Source organism: Callorhinchus milii, unplaced genomic scaffold (genome assembly GCF_018977255.1).
Source record: "Callorhinchus milii isolate IMCB2004 unplaced genomic scaffold, IMCB_Cmil_1.0 Scaffold17, whole genome shotgun sequence".
NCBI classification, from domain to species: Eukaryota; Metazoa; Chordata; class Chondrichthyes; order Chimaeriformes; family Callorhinchidae; genus Callorhinchus; species Callorhinchus milii.
In genome coordinates this window covers 4,591,311-4,604,469 of record NW_024704758.1, presented here as the reverse complement: position 1 = coordinate 4,604,469, position 13,159 = coordinate 4,591,311, and the positions used below count along the sequence as shown (strand labels likewise).

At 44.1% G+C, this 13,159-nt stretch overlaps 1 protein-coding gene across 1 annotated transcript in view; it reads left to right on the top strand.

The window, feature by feature from the left end:
* syt7a (synaptotagmin VIIa) overlaps positions 1–13,159 on the top strand; it is a 232,515-nt gene that overhangs the window by 126,577 nt on the left and 92,779 nt on the right. The window contains exon 2 of the mRNA XM_042341383.1: positions 2,320–2,423. Coding sequence (XP_042197317.1) covers positions 2,320–2,423 — 104 coding nt within the window. The remainder of the gene's footprint in view (positions 1–2,319; positions 2,424–13,159) is intronic.

Here is a 13,159-nt window from a genome sequence, read left to right as displayed (position 1 = left end):
TGCAGTTGATTGCTGGCACTCTGCATTATGGGGAGGAAGAGGTGTTTGCTGAGACCAACTTGGCTAATCTCATGTCATGAAGGCTTCAGAAGCTAATTAGCTGTGAAGTGAGCCCTGCGTACAGTATTGCAGTTCACGCTTAAATACACGCCCACCTCTTCTGCCAAGCGTGGGCTCCTGTTACATTTGTTTTAGGGGAAACGTTATGTCTGGACAAACAATATGTACTTCACATGGACAACTCTGCTGATGTGATTAGGACTGTTAGAACTTATTATACGGTAATCATTGCCATTAGGCATTCTTCTCTTCAGGAGTTCACGTGTTGTCAGATTTCATTGTGATCTTCCTAACAGAGAGCTCGCTTTCCCTTCTCCTCATTGAGCTAAGTGTTGTGTTCTGTGGAGTCCTGTAGCTCAGTGGTTAGAGCACTCGCTTTGCAAGCGAGAGACCTGAGTTCAATTCCAGACAGAGGGCGAAAGCTTGGGCAAGTTTCCTTACTCCACACAGAGCCTAATAATAATCCCTCCAAAAAACCAAACACAATAATAAATTGATCATTTTCAATCTACGACTGTTTGTGGGACATTGCTGTGCGCAATTGGCTGCCGCGTTCGCCCACAAATATACAGTCAATTCACTTTACAGTGTGTTCTGTGAAGCGCTTTAGGACGTCCTCCCGACGTGAAAAGCGCTATATCAAATGTAAGGATTATTAAGGATTATTATTGTGTTGCAGGATACTCAGTCTCAAACTGCACTGCATCCACCAACAAAAAATCTGGCTCGTCCCTCCCTTCAGTTACAATGTCATGTAACCACAACCGAGATTTCATATTTGCAGCAATATCAATGGCAAGCTGTGCGGTTTTAGCTGGTTAGACTCCAGCAGTTACCCCCAACGCACACTCTGGGCTCTCCGAGCCTTGGCTCTTGCCAAGCTGCGCCTAATAATTTCCGGAATTAGGTAAGCAGGATGCATTCCTCCAGGGAGAGATTGCGCATTCCATTCCATCAATCTATCTCTGGAATTTCCACATTAAGGTGGGATACATGGAATTCACAGTTTGCTTTGGATACTCTTAAGAATGATGGTGGGTTTCCACATGTGTCAGACACCTGGCTGACCCCCCCAAAAAAATTCTCATTCTTCCAGGATATCTACCCTGCGATCATTTCTTTACAGCATCCAGTGGTTTCTTCAATAAGTCCAATGTTCTGGTAATCTGTTCCAGGTGTCGATTCTGTGCAAATAATTTTTTTAATGTCACCTAACAATTACTTCTTGTGACACTTGGCAATTGTCTTATTTCGTGCAGTGGTGTCTTGCGTCTTAGGCTTTGAACGTTCACCCTCTTCACTCGACTGAAAAAAATATACGATAGAATTTATTCTGTGAATGTGAACCTGCATTTACACAAAATACAAAAATAGCAATTGAGGTGTTGTTGGGCTGTTTCTACTTGTTGCTAAGTCCAAAACTATAGGCCATAAATATGATCATCAGCAACAAATCTAAGCGAGGATTTAGGAGGAGCTTCTTCACACAGAGGGTGGTCAGAATGGGGAACTCACTGCTGGAAGCTGTGGTCGAAAAGCATCAATGTGTTTAAAATAAAACTTGATGCCTATGTGAGGGAGAGGGGAATAGAGGAGTATGGGAGGGAGTATGGGAGATTATTAAAGAGGCTGGCTCATGGCAATTACAGCTCTTAGTGCTACAAATGGCTCACACCATTTTAGTGTGTTAGGCACTGACCTGAGATGTCCCTGAGCATACTGTGGATATAGTCTCTGCATATCCAATGTAGAAAGCAAGAGGACAACTCGTTACTCAGAGCTTCATATCCATAACACTCAGTTTTCAGAGGAAGGAAATGTTTTGCAGCACAATGCACAGTCAAGGTGAAGCCAACATATGTTCCGAGGCAGCAAGCTCCCACACCTGCCTGACGCTATATCACTGGTCCTGTCTGGAGAGGCTATGTAAATAAATTCAAAATAAAAACAGAAGTCACTGGGAAGACACAACAGGTCTCACGCTCTAACAAGGTTCTGTCTCTGTTCAGTAGCTGTCAAAGATCCAGTGAATATTTCTCAATTGGAAAAGAGAAGGGAGTTTGTCTCTCCCGGTGTCCTGGCCAACAATCCCCCAGATAAAATTGAGCATTTACCTCATGGCTGATTACCAACACGTCACTACTGCATTGACCATAATTACTGTAAACATCTTTGAGATGTTTTGCGATCAAGCGTGAAATATAGAACTGCGATTTTCCTTCTGTCTAACAGTTCCCTTTGCCCTCTGTTGCCCTGCAGGCTCGCTGACCCTGGACACAGTTCTGATCTCAGCAGCTGTGGTCGTGTGTCTCTCCGCGATGGTCGCCATGTGTGGTATCTGCAAGTGGTGTCAGCGCAAACTGGTGAGTCCGGTCACTAAATACTGTACTTGTTGTTGTTGTAACTGTACACAGTCTGCCCTGAGTAGCCTGAGCAGTAAAGGGTCTACACTCCCAATGCACTGCATGCAATACGAGCGCCGATACTTGAGAGACAATCCTGTTGAGCAATTGTCATGTGGATCTTGTTCAGAGCTTCTAGCTTCCCACGTTAAATCACTGAGAACTCTGCAGCTCGCTTTCTCTCCCATATAATCTGAATGCGTTTGTCAGATTTATTGCATTGATCATAGTCCAGCAGGATTTTATTGCTGGTGATTTGTCAGATTTGGTTGTAAATGGAAGTGATTTTTCCCAGCAGTGTTCTTTTTCTTTCCCTTTTAATTTTCTGCCCCCACATCCCTGGAAGATTATTATTCTCTCTACTTTTCTGGAGGATTGTCCTGGAGAGCAGTTCAGCAGGTTTCTTGATCCTCATCCACTCTTTATATTGCAAGGACCAAGCCCTGTGATTGTTTAGGGTGTTCAATCTTTGGCCGCGAAAGGGAAATGGACGGCATCTTGATTCCAATCCCGATCCCATCTTCACATGTGTACCTTTCCATCAGGAATCATTGGAAGGTGATTGCAATGAGGTTCCAGGCTACTATTGCACTCCCACTGGGCAAGTTGTTGTTGTTACTGGGACACTAAGGTCAGTCGTGATCTTGAGCCCAGCTCATCTCACACACCTCCCCACTGCTAGAAGAGAGAGATTATCTTCCAGGACAGCCTCATGGACAAGCGACCTGTAACCATGTCCCTCAGGTATGTTTGTACCTTCAGGAGAGGTGAGGTAATGGGAGTAAATGGGTGGGAATAACTGAAGGAAATGAGAATAAGAAGCAATTACACGACAAAGGCTTGGCCCTAAAACCAAATTGTTTCCTTTGTATGACATACCTGTAGTCGTGTTATTGGACATTATCCACTGCACCAACTGCATGCACAATATTGCCGGGTGCTCTAGTTAAGGCCTATGTGATTAAAGCAGCAATGACTCGGAATTGAATTTTCAAGTCAGTTTTCCAGTGTTCTTAAAAAGGACTTACCAGCTTCCAAAATCATACTGAATTGAAGAGTTTCCTAAAATCCTGCACAATCTTGTGTTTTAAGACTGTGATTTTAAGACTGAAGACCATGCAGAATTTCAGGCCTCAGACTGCTGCTTCATCATAGATGCTTTCATCCAAATCTCTCTGATATAATTCGGTGCATTGTCTGTGTGAGTTTACTTAACTAAGCTCTTAAGAAGGAAGCCTAGGCTTCTGAAAGTTCATTTACCGGTGCAAATAAGCAGTGTGAAAACTTGAGTGATTGGCGTAACCTAAACTTCAGAATGGTGTGTTTAAGTGCACGGTTGAGCTGCATCATTTTCTGTGAACTGTTGTGACTCTTAAAGGATTAAAATGTTCGCTGCCAAATAAAACCCGGAATGTTTGAAACGATTCCTTCAATGCATTTCAGTCCCCCGCAGAAGACATACCAGTTGTCAGGCATGGTCATGTCACAGAGATAATAATAATAATCCTGCGTTTCAGTCCATATCTCACATCAGTTCAACCCTCATATCTTTGTGGATCTTCAAGGCCACTGTCAATCAGCCTTGGTCTTGGTGATTACAGACTTATTACAAATTTTGCTCAATGTCATCAAACCCCTCTCCTGTTGCTCCTGGTGTGTGCAGAACTTGTCTTGTTTGAAGGATGGACAGATCTTTCGTAGCAGCTGCATTACACCTTGCCTCTCTTTCATGCCGAGCCTCTTAGTACACATCTAATTACTGAGCATAGGTCTGATGGGCAGTTGTCCTTCAGTCTGTAACTATTAAGATATGAGGCAGCCTTGGAGGTTGTCTGTGCACAGGAGTCGGGAAGTACGGATATGCTGCTTGGCCAACTATCTCAATATAGAACAGTCAAAGTCAAATCATCGCTATTTCTGACACTGTTGTCAAACCATTTTAACCCTGCCATTATTTAGCCTCTATGGATAGATTTGATATTGTAATTATTATTCATTCCCAGTGTTTAACTCTTCTTCACCTCCTCCCCCCCCCCCCCCACCCCACAACCTACCCATATTATTTTAATTGGGATGCTGCAAGTGTTGACGTCTAAGGGCTTCAAGAGACAATGTGGGCAATGCCATCATTTTCCTTCCACGTGGATGCCCCTTGTCATGCGATGTTAGACCAGAAAATCTGTCAAAAAAAACCTGACTTAACCACATTACACCGAAGCAATCAGAGCAGCAAGAAAACTGCGAATGCAAACCTGTGTCCTTATTGCAAGAGCTGCCTTTCAAAATGCCACAACATTCCTGTGAGGGAAAAATAGGTCTGCAACGTTTTGAGTGGCTTTTGTTGTCCCATCCTCTCTAATCTCTCCTCAATGAAATGAGCAGGTTATACTCACTGAAACACTGCTTTAATAGTAATAATAACAATCCTTGCCTTATCACGTTGTTGAGACGTCTCAAAGCGCTTCTCAGAATATACTGTAAAGTGAATTGACTGTTTATTTTGTGGGTGAAATATGCTCCAAACTGGAGCCACACATGGAACCTATGGTGGGTTATGGAGGAGGCAATATTTTTCTCTATTAGGCTCACAGTTATGATTGATGTATCTGAAGGGCTTTGCTCTCAGAGAGGGGAATGTTGGACAGATTGTGTCCTGCCTCCGCATTAGGTGGACAGTAGATTACCTCCCCAGGAGTGAAGCTACTGCCTACTCTTCTCAAGTGAAAAAGACAATGAGATTCTCTCTTGACACCTTCAGGGCCTCGCAGCAATGACATGCCAGTTACAGTGTGAGTGGGCACTTCACTGGTGCCGGAGATTTACAGCAGATTAATGCTGTCTGTTGGGTCACGCATACTTACTTACACAAAAAAAAGTTTGTCTGGAATATTTTTCCATTTTAAATGTCTCAAATCACCATCAGATACAGAACATAGCTTTCTTTACACTGTCCGTCCACACCCATAAATCATACCCAGGTCAGCTAGAGGAGGGGTTAGCGACAGAGTAAAGTTCCCTCTACATTGCTCGTCCACACTCCCAGATCAGTGACAGAACATGTTAGAGACAGAGTAAAGCTCCCTCTACACTGTCATAATGTACCTTATCGCAGCATGAAGCAATTCCTTCAGGAGAGCAGGTGCAAGAGAAGAAATTGTTTTCATAAAAAAGTGATATTTTATAAGTGAGCATCTGTTTTCAGAATGACGCTGCTGGTAACATTTTGTCCTGCTCGTTTTGTTCCTTCGCTCTGTCTGTCCCTGTGGTATGGTTCCACAGGAACTAGTTGTCCCCATATGTTTCACCTGAGTGTATGAGCCTTGTTCAATGAGTGTCAGCAGGCTATCAAAACCAAACTAAACCTTTTGTCCATCCGATGCCACTCACACAACACACACCTCGCACACACCACACTTTCCACATTCCCATCGCACAACATGTACATGCACACTAATAATATTTGCATTTGATATAGGTTTTATCACATCAATGGCTCAAAGCCCTTCACTGAGTTTTCCTTTAAAGTCCAGTGACTGTTGGTAAAAGTGGCAGCCAATTTGCGCGCAATAAACAGCCATGAAGTGATGACGACCAATTTTATCTGGACGATTGGTGGCCCGGACACTGGGGGAAACTCCCCTTTTCAAATCGTGCCATGGTATATTTAATATCCATCTGAGTGTGCCTCAGTCTGATCAAAAGGAGAACTTCCAACAGTGCAGCGCTTCCATCAGCCTGGGCAATGAGCTCCAAGTGCCCACTGCGGGACTTGATCGCATAACCTTTTGACCAAGAGGTCGGTGTATGATCTAAACACTCACACACACACACACGCACCACACGGAGTCACTGAATAATGATCAGAAGCGGCAACCTGCTCTGCATGGCTCAGCTACTCTGAATAAGATTATCCTGTCAACCTTTTCAGAGAACAATAACATCTCCTTTTCTGGTGACTATTTTGTCTGTGTGCAGGAGCTCTGTGAGTTACATAAGTCTCACCCTGTGTGCTGAGCAGCTGAGCTTCCTGTGTTCGCTGAGAACACCAGGCCAAGATGCTGAAAAAGCACTCAGTAGGTGGGTTCGTGTAGCTGACAGCTTCAAGTTCTTTAGTTATTTGTATCTTGGCATTCTCTTTGTTTTGTTTCACTTTTCCTCTCTCCCTCTCTCTCTTACACTCACTCCTTCCTCTCTCCAACTAACTTTCTTTCTTTCTGTCTCTCTATCTCTCATCTGTGTGTGTGTGTCTCACTCTCTCTATGTTCTCTGTCATCTCTTTCTCTCATCCCTCTGTGTGTGTCTCTGTCATCTCTCTGAATCACTCTCGCGTCTCTCTCTCTTTCCCCCTCACTGTGTGTGTGTGTTTGCTTATGTGTCTGTTTGTCTGTCTATCACACACGTACATCTCTCTGTACTTTTGTATCCCTTGATCTCTTGTCTCTACAAGTTTGCCAATCCAATCTGAGGCCAGTAGTTCGCATTGATTGCCCGCTGCTCCAGGCTAGAGTATGGCTAGCAGCAGGATACCTTGGGCAAGATAAATGAACACTATTATCTCATTGTCATTGGCGTGCTGCAACATGATGAGAGCTTCAAGGTTAGCGAGAGCGAGACATGCAAAGTTACTGTTCTTCAAACCCCATCCAAATTCTCTTTCAAATCTTGTTTAACCTTCCCCCCATCCCCACCAGCTCCGACTTGTGTTTCTTTAATAGCACTTTGCAAATGGGCTGCTAACGTGAGATCTTAATGAGGCGTGCCATTGCTCCTGACGTCAGAATTTCCACTGCCACTGTCTCGGGCTCAACAGGGCAAAGCTGCTGTGCCTGTATGCCTGCGCTGAGTGGGAAGGCAGATGGTACCAGTGAGACCAAGGGCTGTGGCAAGCTGGTAATCTCTGACTCTGCACAACCCCCCAACAAAGCAGCAGGTACTGAAACTTCGTCACACAGGCCCCCCCCCATCCACCCATCCACCCTCCTGCCGCTGCTCAGTGGCTTGCAAGCAAACAATAAAAAGCACAAAGTGTACTGTGACAGGCGAGTGCTGTGTTATGGAGGAAGCTGGTGACTAGGAGATCACAATAGGATGGTATGAAAAAAGCTCTTTGCAATGAGCTCCCCCTCTCTCCCCCCCCCCGCCACCACACACACACACACACTTCCCAAGGCTGCCATTTGTTCTGCTTACAAAATGCAGTCACTGCGCTTTACACACAACACACACCTGTGAAGTGCTTTGTGCTGTCCTCACAACGTGAAAGGCACACTATCATATGCGGGGATTATTATTCTTGTTATTATCATAACTTGTACATCAAGAGACTGAGGTCAAGGAAGTATCATGGGAAAGGTTACCCAATTAAAATTCCCCATCAGAGACGATGTTAAGATATGGGAGCAAGCAGCACTGTTGGGAGTGAGTTATGAATGAAACTTTCAGAAGGACGTTTTTACCTTATGTGTCCTCTGCTCACGGTGCGTGAAAGACACGGGAATACGTGCCCAGAGAGACCAACAGATGGTTGGCAGCGAGTGGCCAGGTGACGTCAAATAAACAGCGAAGGACAAAACTTAAAAGCACTGTTAGGAACCATTTGAACGCTCAAAGTGGGGGAGGAGAGAGAGAGAGAAAGTTTTAAACCTGCAATTTGTTCCCAGTGTTGAACTACCTTTATTGTGCAACTCTACAAATCCGTGCGGGTTCTGTCTCTCTCCAGAGAGCCGAAAAGTGGGTTGAAGCCATCGCCGTTCAACCTTTCCTGACTGTCAGCCGCGTTCGGGATAATCGTCCTCTGGTCATGCCGTTCCACTTTTCTATTCCTGTGTCTGAGAACCCGTGTGTCGAAAAAGGATAGCTGTGAATTTGGATTCGCAATTACGTGCATTTGTGTTGGGATTCACTGCCTAAGTTTATGTCACACAAGAGCCCCGCGTTTCAGGGGATTAATTGTTACCAGTGGGTCAACAACAGCCCAGCACAGCCTGCGGACGACCAAATATATCCTTTCAGAAGTGTTTTTTTAAATCAGGTTTGACGTCAAGAGGCATTGCCTTGGTGTTGCCCTTTTGCTGCCTCGGCTTTGTGGCACCCGTCACTTCCCTCGTCCTACCTTCCCAATCCTGGATTCCGTTGAAGCAGAGACCGAACACTCCACAATTTCAGAGATAATGAAAGACCTGTAGAACCATGGGCAACCAGTCAATGGGGCGAATAGCCTTCTCCTGTTTCTACATTGCTGTGTTTCTAACAAAACGTGGGATGCGGTGTTCATAACTACAGGATAACCCTCCACCCGTTCACCATCCACATCAACCCTGAACTCAGCCCATCCAGGTCACCCAAAGCCTGCTCTTTTGTACCTCCTAGTGATAGTTTCTGAACAGTGCAAGTGAAGCATTACAGTAACACAGCTTGCACTTGATATAGTGCCTTATCACATCGTTGAAACGTCTCAAAGCGCTTCACGGAATATACCGTAAAGCGGATTAACTGTGCATTTTGTGGGTGAAACGGCCAGCAGTTCTGCTTCCAGCCCTTGAGTGCATTCAGCTGGGGAAAAAGGAAATCAGTAAAAGAGAATAAAAAATAATACCCTTTCAAATTGACTTTTTCTCAAAAGATCAAGTTGACATTTTTGCCTGGACAAAGTGTAACCCCATGTTGTGTAATTGTGTGTTCTTGTATCGGGGACGAGGAGAAAGGAAGGTAGAATTCTAATGTCACTTACCTGCCTATAATGGACACTTTAAGTGTTTCATGGTGGGACTGAATGCTTCTCTCCATCTATATTGATACTGTCATCCCATCAAACCAGGTGTCAGATGTTTTCTTCGAAAAATCGATGCGCTTTATGTATTGCCACGTAATTTTGCTCTGGAGGTTAGATCTGCAGCCAGCTTTAATCCGCTCAAGACTCGCGCCAGTAATGGATATTGAAATGGAAAATTAACTTCAGTGTGATTTTTTTTAAACATTTTAAATGTATTGTGTTTTAGGTTTGTGCATTGACCTCCAGTAGCGTAAAATGTGCTTTCAGGGGTTGATCATTGTATCCTGTTGGGTGCAACTGTAGGAAGTCAGATACAGACATCAGCATTAGATACAATTACAAGAATGATTGATCAACTGGACCCCAGTGATATGTTTGACATGGTCACAAATTTGACAGTAAAGGGTCTTAGCTGATCCCTGACTGTCCAGCGCCTTGGGATGTCCTCCTGACGCGAAAGGCGATATACAAATGTAATTTGTTGTTGTTGATAAATATTAGGAATGGTGATACTGTGAGATACTGTTTAATATCTGTGTGGAATCACAGAACCTTAGATAGGAGACAGCCAACCGAGCCTGGTGCTAACTCCTCCACTGGAGCAAGGAGTTAGCAACAACAACAACTTGCACTTATATAGCGCCCTCCACGCAGGGTAGCACCTCAGAGCACTTAGCGCCTTGCTTTGTCCATGTATCCTTTTATTCTCTTCCTCTCCAAATAGCTAAACAATCTTTGCTTGTTGTGTCTTGGCCTCAAAAGTCTTGGAAGGTGCGTGGAACCCCGCAAGCTTCAGAGCAAAAGATCATTTTGAGTAAATAAGAGACCTCGCAAGAGAGAACACAGATATTGCTTTGTCTTGAGTCATTACCTGAGATCTCTCTCAGGCACAAAGTCCACAAATGATCCTCACCTGTTCAGAGTAGATGAACATCTAATGGTAATGTGTTGGCAAGGAAAGGGGCAATTGTCGGCACAAAGCAGAATTAGCACAGAACATAGACAAAGGAACGTAGCATTATAGAATTATATGCAGCAGGAAACAGACCTTTTGGCTTATCAAGTCCGTGTTGAGTGTTTTTTCTCCACTTAAACCTAATCTAATATAACTTCACTTCAAGTATCTATCTTAAAAGAACTTATGAACTCTGCTTCAACTATGATTTGTGGTAGAAGATTCCATGTTTCAATAGTCCTTCTGTGTAAAGATTTATTTTCTAATTCATAAAGCATGAACCTGTGTGTGTGTGTTTAATATAATTCTAAATTCATCCGTTAAAGTGATGTAATGTATTTAAACGCAGTTGTATTCTATTATTGAAAATTAATAATAATCTTTGCATTTGATACAGTACCTTTCATGTCGAGAGCGCTTCACAGGTTTTACTGTAAGTGTAGTGACTGTATTTTGTAGATACAAACAAACAAACATGTGACACCAATTTGCACACAAAACCATCCCTGCAAATAGCCATGAAGTGAGTGATCAATTTTATTTGGGGGAATTGTTTGCCTGAACCCTGAGAGAAACTCCTTCCTCTTTTCGAAGTAGTGCTGTGGGATCGTGCACCTGAACAGGTACCTTCGGTTTAAGATGTCATGCGAAAGACGGGACCGCCGACAATGAAACACACTCCCAGCGCTGCATTGGAGTGTCAGACTATGTCAGTTCAGAGTCCAAATGTGGGGCTTGAACCTACAATCTGACTGAGGCGAGAGCCCTGCCAAGTGATCCACCCTGACACACACTGACTGAGCCAGGCTGACACAGATTCGTCAGTTGATACAGGCTGATACAGCCTAGGGTGAGAGACGGGAAGAATGTAACAGAGAGTCAGTGACCCAGGCTGCACATGCAACACCTCCTAAGGTTGAAGGTCTGATGATCAAGTCTTCAAGCCTATCGCTGAGCTGGGGAAGATCCATTAACAGACGGACTCTAACTACGGAACACACCTGGGGGAATCGTGGCTTGAGTTTTGGAACCTTGCCATGCTGGCGCTACAAATTAATTGAAATCTGCATTAACAGTTAAGAGACGAGGAACTACAATCCTTGCTTTTAAAAATAAATGACAGAATGTTCCTGTAAAAATCTGCATGGCTAATTCACTGCCGGATATGTGGGTGATCCCTCTACAAACACCATTCATCTCTCTCTTGCCATCTCTCCCATCCCTCCCAACCCCCACATGATTTTTCCGTTTGGGTTAGAATTCCTGATTGGAATATCTGGCCATCATAGCAGGAGAATAGGAATGTGCTTCCACAATGATGAGTGAGACAGGTTTGACTGCTCTGATTGCGCCCATCAGGAAAAGCCCTGGGGCACAGATCAACTGGAGATGATTCTGGAGAAGCAGCTTTTTGTCATCCGCTTTATTTACAGACTGGCCGTGCAGAACTCAATCAACAAAATCTGCTTGACAAACGGTGTTGATAACGATGTGGATTGAGAGCATTGCAGAGAACGTTTTCTCACAATGGGTCACGCCAGGTCTGAAAATAGACACATTGCGCTCACAGCTGGCATTGACGAGGGAAGCGGTATTGACAATTGCGGTTTGGATTACTGTAATCAGCCTTGTTAAGGGTGATGATATTCAAACACCTCTGGTAATTAGTGAAATTAATGGGAAATAAGTCAGGAGACCGGGTGGTGGGGGGGGTGGAATGTGTGTTTTGGGGTTTGTACAGTAACAATAAATCTTTGATTAAATACATTTGTAGGGAAGAAGTGACTGGTGACAGCATATTAATAATAATCATCATCATAATCCTTGCATTTGATTATGGCGCCTTATCATGTCCTCGAGACGTGTCATATTGCTTGGTGGAACTGGGGGTGCTTTACAGAGGACACAATATATTGTAAACAGAATATATTGTAAAGCGAATTGACTGTATATTTTGTGGACAAAGCGCGGGAGCCAATTGCGCGCAGCAGTGTCCTCCCAACAGTCGTGGATTGAGTCACCAAATGATTATTTTTCTTATTTTGTGACTCTATTTCTGTGTACGATTCACTCCCTGAAACCCAATCCTTGTGTGTTTCCAAAGCTTTGAGCACCCTGGCTTGGGAGGTGCAGATACCGTTACCTCCTGTAATTGCTTTTTTCCCATTACCTCAGCTGGACTAGTCAGCAGGGCAATCTAGTACTGCTCTTGTAAAGAAATGTCTGAAAAGTGCACACAAAAGCAGCATCGACATTCACGCAGTGCCTTTCATGCCTGGAGGACATCTCGGAGCACTTCACGGAGTGACTGGCAACACTAGAATTAGCACAAGGCGAGGGGAAGGCAGCACATAAAGTAATGGAAATGTAAGGTGTGGTGCATGTGGTTCAAAATCTCACTTACAGCGGTTTAGCATTTTCTGAGCTCAGTCGTGTTGCACTATTGATAACTAATGAGACTAAGGGAACTGGAGTAATCAGCTTGACCACATCAGTACAGATGCTTCACCAGATTCACTCCCACCACAGCCTTCAGTAACATGCAATGCTCCAAAATCCCCAGCTTGTGCAAACTTCTATATTTAGCAAAATAATTGACCTACTTGTAACAGACCTTTCTAAACAAGTTAATGCCTCATTCCTGTGAACCAATTAGGATGTTGTGCTGCATTTATATATTCCCCGGCCATGTTGCACACATTTCAGATTAATATCAAAACCTGTCTGTGAGTGTCGTACCACTGGCAAGCACGTCAGTGTTTCAGTCCAAACCCTCACTTTGTGGAGTCCCGTAGCTCAGTGGTTAGAGCGCTCGCCTTGCAAGCAAAAGACCTAGGTTCTGTTCCCAGCGAAATGTTGGGCAAGTTTCCTTACTCCACACACGTCTGTTTATCTAGCAGTAAGTAGGAACCCGGTTGTTAATCAATTGGTGGATCGCTTTTCCGGAGATAATAATCCTTCAAAAAAAAC